This window comes from Lottia gigantea, assembly GCF_000327385.1.
Source record: "Lottia gigantea unplaced genomic scaffold LOTGIsca_43, whole genome shotgun sequence".
Classification (NCBI taxonomy): domain Eukaryota; kingdom Metazoa; phylum Mollusca; class Gastropoda; family Lottiidae; genus Lottia; species Lottia gigantea.
Window position 1 is genome coordinate 70,605 of NW_008709504.1, and position 11,107 is coordinate 81,711.

General features: G+C 36.6%; 1 protein-coding gene across 1 annotated transcript; it reads right to left on the bottom strand.

The window, feature by feature from the left end:
* Nucleotides 1–5,880: 5,880 nt before the first annotated feature.
* Nucleotides 5,881–7,359, bottom strand: LOTGIDRAFT_164006 (hypothetical protein; the record flags this gene model as incomplete). Its single annotated transcript, XM_009060505.1, has 1 exon — nucleotides 5,881–7,359. The coding sequence occupies one exon, from the start codon at nucleotides 7,357–7,359 to the stop codon at nucleotides 5,881–5,883; it is 1,479 nt and encodes a 492-aa protein (XP_009058753.1).
* Between the last annotated feature and the right edge of the window lie 3,748 nt (nucleotides 7,360–11,107).

Sequence of the window (11,107 nt, forward strand, 5' to 3'; positions counted from 1 at the left end):
ACTATATGTAAGGTTTGCTCACTGATAAAAGCAATTTGACTATTTGATAACACTACTACTGGTATTTAGTTTGCCTGGCCAGTGGAACGTATGTGGAAAGTATGTGAAACGTGTGAAACATACACAGCTGTTTCTTTCAACTCCACATCCGATCCGCGTTCCCGATTTTCATTTAAACAGACCCGTGGCTACAGGGGAGCAAGTTGATGCGGGTGGGATGGCAATGAGGGGGGGCGGGGGGGCGCCTGAAAAAAAATTCTGACAACCGACGACTAAGTCCATTACAGCAACTGAACATCATACACTATTGCTCCCCCAGATATATTACTAGTTTCTCCGGACTATCAAGTCTGACTGCGGGTCTGTATTTAAAAGGACAGCAATGTAGTTTTACGTCCTACTTTTCTGATCCAGATTTGGGAAAATGAAATGAAATGGGGTTTTATGTCCTACTTTTTACCTTAGAATTGAGCATAGAAAATCCATGAAGACTTACAGGAACAGAAATAGTTTAACGTCCAATTTTCTGCCTCGGAAAAAGCCAAAAGACTTCGGACTATGCTGACTGCCATGCGGGATTTTTATTGACACAGACTTTGGTTAGCCTACACTTTCTCGATTTACAAAAACATTCATTCATTTGTTGTTCTCAGAAAGGAAAGCAGTGGAGTTTTACGTCTTCCTTTTCTTCAGCATATTGGACAAAGGAAATCGATGGACACCTTGCAAAATGAAATATTTCTCAACATTAGGCAAATGAAGATGTCATGGCCGACGAGGAAAGTTTGCCATCGCACTTCTTTTTTACCTCATTCCTCTACCTCATTGATTTTGTCGGCTCTTTTGACGTTGCTCCTTTTGATTGTAATTTGGTAGGTAATCTACCTGCCGATGTTCTCTTGCGATTCATTCCATCGTTTTTGTTCAATTTTTATTTCCAATTTTTAGTCAAAGCTGTTCATTACAAAGATTGATTTGAACCTCGGAATATTACTGTCAAGTTGAACTATTATATCACACTGAAGGGTTTTTTTTACCGACACCTGACACCAAGTTTAACTTAAAATTTGTCGACAAGATAAAGATGAAAAAGTTTCCGCGACAAATATTAGTGTTGTGGGATTCGCTGATCGCTGATTTGTTGCTCTTTTGAGACACCTTAAGGGGCTTTGTGAATGACATTGTAAAATCGGCATCCCGTTTTGAAAGCCAAGTCCCAATTATGAAATAAGTAATTAGAATTCGAGAAAGGAAGGAAGGATGATCTAGAAAAACATAAGGTGAGGGTGTCGAGCAGGGTCACAAAATTTCCAGCTCCAGGGGGACGCGGGAGGGACAGGCCATTCTATCCCTATGTAAAATGATAATAAAATTTGAATGTAAGGGGGGGGGGTCTTTTCATGCCCCCTCCCCTCCATAGAAACGCCACTGTGATCTACCTGAAGAAACTTTTCTACATCTGGAAGGGCTTTTGAAGAAAGACAGTCTCACGAAGTGTGTAAAGAGACAAGCGGTATGGGGCTACTCGTTTTCGATTTCCAACTGTCGAGGGCCTTGGTATATCGTCTCATCCGAACGACTCAACATATTTCCACTTTGATTGAAATAAGGCATCTGGTCAAGAAATACAAGTTTTCAATAAGAGACCTGCCATGGAAGTCTTTAATAAACTGATTCAATCCAACTGAGTTGATTTAGGGATTTTAAAAAAGCAACACGTTCCCGAACATCCATTAATAAACATGTTAACTAGATTGCTTCCCTTCATCACGACAGTCCCAATATCTGTTAATGACTCGGCATGCTTTAATATAAAATTTATAGCCAAGACAATTATAGGTATCAAAATGTCGCCATTTCCGCTGACATCGTTAGTGATAATATATTGGAATTTTAGCACATCAAATGGCTTGTAGGGGTCAACTTCGATTTGAACCTTATTAACGATAGGTCAAAGTTCATGTGGACAATGTAGCCATAAAGCTTAATACAGCGATGACAGAATAAGAGTTATTAGTTCTTGCTTCCGTCGACTTGAATTCTTCTTGATTTAAAGCTCGTGCGCCATTGAGAGAAGCTGTTAAGGTCGCAAGGTTTCTTCATTTCAGAATATTCTTGCATGTCGAGTCTTCTATTGATGCCCTTAGCCTCCAGGCTCGATCAATACATAGAAATGACACGGAATCGTAAGCACTATCGCTAAAGAAATGGTCTAGCAGCATTGCAACAGTAGAATACCCTCCGACTCCTTTCGTACAGCATTGTCAAAGTGTTCGAAATCAACACAACATCATCGACCGCATGGTGGTGAAACATTTTTCAAAATGCCTTATTGGGTTAAAAGATGCACATACTGGCACATGCAGAGGGGGGGGGGGGGGGCATAGTGAGAAGTAAATGGGGCTACAGTTTCGAATCAAGAACCACTTTCATCACCAATGCCCCTGAAGAGGTATAATTCTTTTGTAACACAAAGTTTTCAGTATTTGTCAGTTTTCTCCATTATGGAATTCGCCTTTTTGATTTCTGATGGAGGTTGGTAAAGTGTCGTTGGTCTCCTGTAATCTCCTGGGATTGAGTTAGGATTGTGAGATAGAGCGTCTTAAACTGGTTGATTACTCAGCCAATCTGTCTATTAACAAACTATAATGGTCTTCTCACCAAATTACCATCTTAATTTATTCTATCCCTAACTCTCAATTAATCCGTAATAGTTAGCAGGGGGTTGGTCTAATCATCCCCATATCGGATATTATAAATGCTTCACGTGGCAATAAGTTGAAATTATATATTAATCTTGGCTAGCCCGAGGCGAGAACGATTTACTTTTTTGCCACGTGGACCAGATCATTTTGAAAGGAATGAAAGGGGCTCAAGATTAATCCTTGGGCTGCGGGGATATAAAGTGACACTACGCCTTAGAATGAACATATAATTTAAGAATTTTAAACATGGCCAATAAGAACATATATCCATCAGTAGATATACCTGGTGTGTCATAAATAATCCAGATTCAAAGTTACACAAGTGCAAGGAATATGGCTGAAAATAACCATGGAACATATAAACAATAGAAGAAAAAATCTCACGTTGCAAATAATGTAGAGAAATGGCCGAGAGCTTCACAAGAATGTTCCGAGATTTTCTCTTAAATCTTACATCTGAATCAATCAAGTAGAAGTAGAAAGTAAAAAAGGCTAATATTAGTAGTTTTAATCGGAGGCAATATCGATGACAGTATAGCGTGTTTGAAATACAGAACAGATTATAAAAAGATCTGGTTGCACATTACAATATTTAATTACAAGTTGATTGAACCCCATGCCTTAAAGAGATTCGAATGGGATTTCTTGTCTTTTTCTGCGAGTTAGTAGTCATTTCACTATTTTGATTTACCAGTCTTTTAAGATCGAAAGAGTCTATTTGGTATATTATTATGCGTATCAAAGACAGTGAAAGCTGATCGCTTTGTCACACGTACACCATTCTGATCATCCTCTCAAAGTCTAGTTCAATAAGATACAGAACAGTAGGATATAAAACTTCATTTGATTTCATTAGTCCAATAAGATACAGAACACTAGGATGTAAAACTTCATTTCATTTCATTAGTCCAATAAGGTACAGATCAGTAGGATATAAAACCTCATTTCATTTCATTAGTATAATAAGATACAGAACAGTAGGATGTAAAACTCCATTTCATTTCATTAGTCCAATAAGATACAGAACAGTAGGATATAAAACTCCATTTCATTTCATTAGTCTAATAAGATACAGAACAGTAGGATGTAAAACTCCATTTCATTTCATTAGTCTAATAAGATACAGAACAGTAGGATATAAAACTTCATTTGATTTCATTAGTCCAATAAGATACAGAACACTAGAATGTAAAACTTCATTTGATTTCATTAGTCTAATAAGATACAGAACAGTAGGATATAAAACCCATTTCATTTCATTAGTATAATAAGATACAGAACAGTAGGATATAAAACCTCATTTCATTTCATTAGTCCAATAAGATACAGAACAGTAGGATATAAAACTCCATTTCATTTCATTAGCCCAACAAGGTACAGAACAGTAGAATGTAAAACTTCATTTGATTTCATTAGTCTAATAAGATACAGAACAGTAGGATATAAAACTCCATTTCATTTCATTAGTATAATAAGATACAGAACAGTAGGATATAAAACCCCATTTCATTTCATTAGCCCAATAAGGTACAGAACAGTAGGATATAAAACCTCATTTCATTTCATTAGCCCAATAAGGTACAGAACAGTAGCATATAAATAATAAGATACAAACAGTAGGATGTAAAACTCAATTGTAGTGGTAGCCTTTCCTTCTCTTTATTCATATTAATCACAATCAACAGAAACTCAGTATTGAAGAACAATCCTCTTTTACTTGAATACCCGAGTACAATAAAACTAAGTATCATATTAACCACAGACAAGCCCTCTACAAATCTCTACTAGTTCTTTGTATTAAGTCAAGTTAAGAGGCCATAAAGTTAAGTTTCGAGTCGATTCGGCTTCACTTTTCACACCAAATTCACATAAATTTAACAATTTACTAACAAGTCTAGCTCGTAAAGTGTTTTTGATCTTTCTAGTTTAGCTCACAAACTTATAGTTATGATTTGTATTTTATGTTTTTGACAAGTATAAAACTGTATTGTTTTGTTGGTTTTATTGTTTACTCTTGTCGATAATAAACGTGTTTTAAATGAAAATTTCTATGTATTTAGGTGCAATGTTTATGGTCTAGTATATTGTGGCTAATAAGGTTGATTCAGATTTTGTCTCCCACGCCGGATAAATCTTCCGGTGGACAAGCCTGTGGTCATTCTACAACCGATCTTGACAATGTCAAGCTATTATAAACTTCGTACTTGTATCTTAAATGCAAAAACCATCTTTCTTGTTTCAGAGATTGCAGCGATTTGATTGGATTGTACACCAGATTGTAGAGCCAATCAGAGCCATCGACAGAAAGGCTGTACATATTAAGGAGCAGAAATATCAACTAGAGATCCCTTGCTTGAACCTGAATAGTTCAGGCCTGTAGTTAGCCAACGATCCCTACACAGGTGGAGAGGGCGAGAGCGGTGGGGTGGAGGGTGTTCAATATTTTAACGAGTCAATCAAGACATACATCACAAAGCCTGTGCCTGTGTGTTTATAGAAACTTTTAAGAAATTACTCCGGGGGTCCCATTGACCGCGCCCTCCATGCTACTGACCTGTGTTATTTATTCTATTGAGGAATATTCATGGTTAGATTTTAAATCTTTCCTAGATATGCATAATCTCTTTATTCAACTTTACTCGATTAGATTCTATTTAAAAACGAAGCGTATAAGTTTAAATAAATAGTGTATAATGAACTAAACTCCGAATCGTATCAACATTTGCATAGCTATTATAAAGAAATCGATATAATTTAGCATTATAATCAAATCAGTAAACATTTAGATACAAAGTTATACAATATCTCATTATTCTGTTTATAATTTATAAATATAAAATGTATCGAGCAATTAAAACATTATACAACTCAATATAGTATTTTAAATCAGCTTGCTACATAGTTGCAATTCAACCAAGCAATCTGATAGCAAGTTGGACACAGAAAACTGTCATTGTACCAAGTAATCTGCTGGCTAGTTGGACATAGAAAACTGTCATTGTACCAAGTAATCTGCTAGCTAGTTGGATATAGAAAACTGTCATTGTACCACGCAATCTGATAGCTAGTTGGACACAGAAAACTGTCATTGTACCACGCAATCTGCTAGCTAGTTGGACATAGAAAACTGTCATTGTACCAAGCAATCTGCTAGCTAGTTGGACATAGAAAACTGTCATTGTACCAAGCAATCTACTAGCCAGTTGAACACGTTAGTTTGGTATGATCTAGTCCCATTCTGACTACAGAAAACTGCCATTGTACCAAACAATCTGCTAGCTAGCTGGACACAGAAAACTGTCACTGTACTACACAATCTGCTTGCTAGTTGGACAAAGAAAACTGCCATTGTACTGCGCAATCTGCTAGCTAGTTGGACATAGAAAACTGTCACTGTAACAAGCAATCTATTAGCTAGTTGGGCATAGAAAACTGCCATTGTACTGCGCAATCTGCTAGCTAGTTGGACATAGAAAACTGTCATTGTACCACGCAATCGGCTTGCTAGTTGGACATAGAAAACTGTCATTGTAACAAGCAATCTACTAGCTAGTTGGGCATAGAAAACTGTCATTGTACCAAGCAATCTGCTAGCTAGTTGGACACAGAAAACTGTCATTGTACCAAGTAATCTGCTAGCTAGTTGAACATAGAAAACTGTCATTGTACCAAACAATCTACTAGCTAGTTGGACATAGAAAACTGTCATTGTACCAAGCAATCTGCTAGCTAGTTGGACATAGAAAACTGTCATTGTAACAAGCAATCTACTAGCTAGTTGGGCATAGAAAACTGTCATTGTACCAAGCAATCTGCTAGCTAGTTGGACACAGAAAACTGTCATTGTACCAAGCAATCTGCTAGCTAGTTGGACACAGAAAACTGTCATTGTACCAAGCAATCTACTAGCTAGTTGGACACAGAAAACTTTCATTGTACCAAGCAATCTGCTAGCTAGTTGGACATAGAAAACTGTCATTGTACCAAACAATCTGCTAGCTAGTTGGACATAGAAAACTGTCATTGTACCAAGCAATCTGCTAGCTAGTTGGACATAGAAAACTGTCATTGTACCAAACAATCTACTAGCTAGTTGGACATAGAAAACTGTCATTGTACCAAGCAATCTGCTAGCTAGTTGGACATAGAAAACTGTCATTGTACCAAGCAATCTGCTATCTATATGGACACAGAAAACTGTCACTGTACTACAAAATCTGCTTGCTAGTTGGACATAGAAAACTGTCGTTGTACCAAGCAATCTACTAGCTAGTTGGACATAGAAAACTGTCATTGTACCAAGCAATCTGCTATCTAGTTGGACACAGAAAACTGTCATTGTAACAAGCAATCTGCTAGCTAGTTGGACATAGAAAACTGCCATTGTACTGCGCAATCTGCTAGCTAGTTGGACATAGAAAACTGTCATTGTACCACGCAATCGGCTTGCTAGTTGGACATAGAAAACTATCACTGTAACAAGCAATCTACTAGCTAGTTGGACACAGAAAACTGTCATTGTACCAAGCAATCTGCTAGCTAGTTGGACACAGAAAACTGTCATTGTACCAAAAAATCTGCTAGCTAGCTGGACACAGAAAACTGTCACTGTAACAAGCAATCTGCTAGCTAGCTGGACACAGAAAACTGTCATTGTACCAAGCAATCCGCTACCTAGTTGCATACAGTAAACGTTCATTGTACCACACAATCTTCTAGCGACTTGGACATAGAAAATGTCATTGTACCAGATTCTCTTGCAAGTTGGTTTGTTTTAGTCCCATTCTGTCATCAGAAAACTGTCATTGTACCAAACAATCGGCTCGCTTGTTAGACACTATAGGTCTGTATACTCTTGTTCCATTCTACAGAAAACTTATATTTTACCAAACAATCTTCTATCTAGCATAAAGTCGAATTTTGCGTCTTTCAATGATATATGTAGCTCAAAAAGAATTGACAACACAATAATTCGAAGACTGTATACCTTTAAGTTTCAATATCAGAATAAATAATCCTCTATATTATTATTCTATTCAAGCCAGTGTCTCTATCTAAGCTGTATTCTAATCCCATGGTTCTGGGTGAATATTACTCTCTCAGACTGGACTGACCCCCTGGGGATATATTACAAACATTTCACATGTCGTTTTAATAACTCATTCTCTCGTATTTTACATCTTTCAGTGGGAAAATTGTTTGAAATGTAGAAATTTGATGATCTTTGAATATCCCACTTGAGCCTAAGTCAAACGTCTTATACATTGATACATTCGTGTTTGTGGTATTCAAATCGTATGAGCCTGAAACAAACATTCTTAGCTATGTAGGTAGACTCAAGAGCCACTGTGTTGACAAAATACCAAGTAAACATTATTAGCTATGTGGACTCTCTGAGGGTATTAAAGATTAAAAAGATGCAGAGTGACATCGGGTATTCATCTCTAATCACCAACTGTCAATCATTTGAGCAGATAAACCAGAGATTCACTGACTCGCTGTGAACCAACCATTACCAATCTTTGCACAGATCACCAGCGTCTTGACTGACAGATAGATTCTATTACTCACGAGATGTTATATCAGGTAGAGTCTATCAATCAGAATAACGATTCTACCTGTCATTATAAATCCTTTCATCTTTTACCGACAATCTCACACTTGGAACAGGTAACCTATTGTTCTATAATTGTATTGTTTTCTCAGGAAAAATATATCTATTTCAGAGTTGTATTCCCGAATTCAGTGACTCGCTAAATGACAGACGGGATTGTTAAGATATTGTTTTATAGGGAAATGAGCAATTTAAAAATCCAATTTGTACCCTTCTCGAATTCAGTAGAGCTTTAGATAGTCTCACAAATGAAACTGTCATAAAGATTGTAAATTTATTCTTTTTAAAGAAACTAGGAAAAAAATAGATTAATTTTAAACTATTCACCAACTCAGTCGAGATCGAAAAGCTTGCATTATAACCACAAATGTAAATGTAAGCATTGGTTTAAGGACAACTTAGCGAAGGCAGTCTGGTTACATTTCATGTTTACCACCAGAATTTCCAGAAAGAAGCCAATGTAACATATATTCCTAAGAATCAACCAGATATTGCCTTAGTAGAAAAAAGAAGTTGATAGGCGCTAGCGCAGAGTGCCATCATGAATGTTACCGTGCCTTTAAGGTGAAGTACCTCCTGGGTAAGATGATGTTTATACAGTGATTAAACACAGAAATAAAACATGCATGGTCAAGAGGTTCCTCAATTTAATCTCAAGTGGGAAAGAGATAAACATCACGTACATCGATGAAAGAAAAATTTAGAAAACAAGATAGCATATTTCCCTATTTTTATTACTTTTAACTTAAATAACATCTTAAGGATCATGTGTATCTGGAACTCGGTAACGATATCTATAAAGATAACAACAATGTTGTCGTGGATCTTTTCTACTATATGTTCATTGATCAAACCTTTTGGTAATCGTTTCAGAATCCAATCTACCAGCTGGCCAATGCCATGCCTCTTGGCAATGTTTCTACAACTTATTTCTGGAGGATTCTGTCTACCAGCTAGTACTAGGCCAAAACCTCTTTGTGAGATAACCTGATTCTCGTCCACTCTTCCTTGTGTATGGCCTTGTAGAGGTTTGTTCTGTGTTAAACTTAATCAAAAGGCATAACCATTACTATATACGAATGTAATTGACAAAGATTATTCTAGATTTGTTTAAAAAAAACTAGGGATCAAATGAACTAGTTGCTCCAAGTAGTACCACGGATTTTTTCGACTCTCTAATGAGCTTAAAGCAAGAAAGAGGAGACATAGTACGGCCTACAGTAACAATAAACAGTGTTTAACTCGACTCACAGACTGGAACTAATATCACATGAAGCTATGTTACCTCAACCATCAACAACAATTGGTGATCGGTCTACTGAGCACTACTTCTTAACACATTTAATATTTTACACTTTCACTGGGTTGGTAGGATTGAGTAGCGACTAGATTGTCAACTGGGTGGGGGAAATGTCATGTGTTTGAATTTACACTCATGAAAAGGTTGTATGTTGGCAACGGAACAAAATGGAGTTTTACGTCCTACTTTTCGCTACTGAGTGGTGTAAAGAGAGAGTTGATTGGTCTAAGGCTGGATTATTAACTGTCCAAAGTCCTTGGAAAATACAAGAGCAATCTTTTTATACATTAACACCATGGCATTGAAAACAGTAAGAACCATGGTTGACACCAAATAACACCAGAACTTCACGAATATTCTGTCAGCTGGTCCTCGAAAAAAAAAATATAATAAAACCCCTCAAAACCAGCACCCCATCGGACTAATGGATACATTCTATACTTAACACCGTGACATTGAAAACAGTAAGAATCATGGTTTACACGCATAATACCAGAACTTCACGAATATTCTGTCAGCTGGTCGTGGATTAAAGCTATTGACATTGATCTTTTTTGGATTATCCGCTCCAATTACAGCTGGGTCAACTGGAATAAAGGCGACTAACTTTCACAGCGATTAAAACCAAACCTGAATTTATTCGACGTTATCAAGACAATGACGTCAAGATTATAACACTCTAACCGACTGAGCTTTAACCCGCTCTCATATCCATGATGACAATAATCAGAGAGTTAATTTCTCTCACACGAAAGTCTTGATTTATCAAAGAGAATCATGATTATATTGGATATTAATAATCAATGGAGATATAACGAATCCTGTTTAATTAATTTACATTGATTAGACATGATAGAAACCATTTTTAAAATAATTATATTTGATATACTGGAATTATATAACAGTTTCATATTTTGAGGGGGTGGGAGGGGGTGGAAGGGTGGAGGGGGGGGGGGGGGGTTGGGCTAATTTGATTGAAACTTCGATGCCCTGTTGAGGATTTCATAACTGATGCCGAAACATGTTCCTACAGCATGAGATACGATTTAGTAATCCGACCATAATATGATCTGGTTTTAATTTCCAATTGTTGACGTAGCTTTAACGTGCACAGCCTTTTTATTGTCCTATCCGAACGACTACACGCTTCTTTCTCCGACCTTAATCAACGGGGTTGAAATGATACGATGGTGGTCCTGCCAAAATATTGGTCCGCAGCTCCAAGTTAATACCATCAAATTTTTATTTTTCGTTTGTCAACATGTCACAAATGAAGTTTGGAATTTAGGGATAATTCCATTATAATTTCAATAGTTAAGTTCATTAGGTGCATTTGGATCCTTAATATTTCATCAACAAATGCTGCAGATGAAATGATTTCACTAATTGATAGCTAACTGGAACTAAAATTGATTTTAAACATTTTAATTAATCTAATAAAGCAATCTGAAAACTAATAAGGGAATTTAAAATATAAAATTCTGTTTC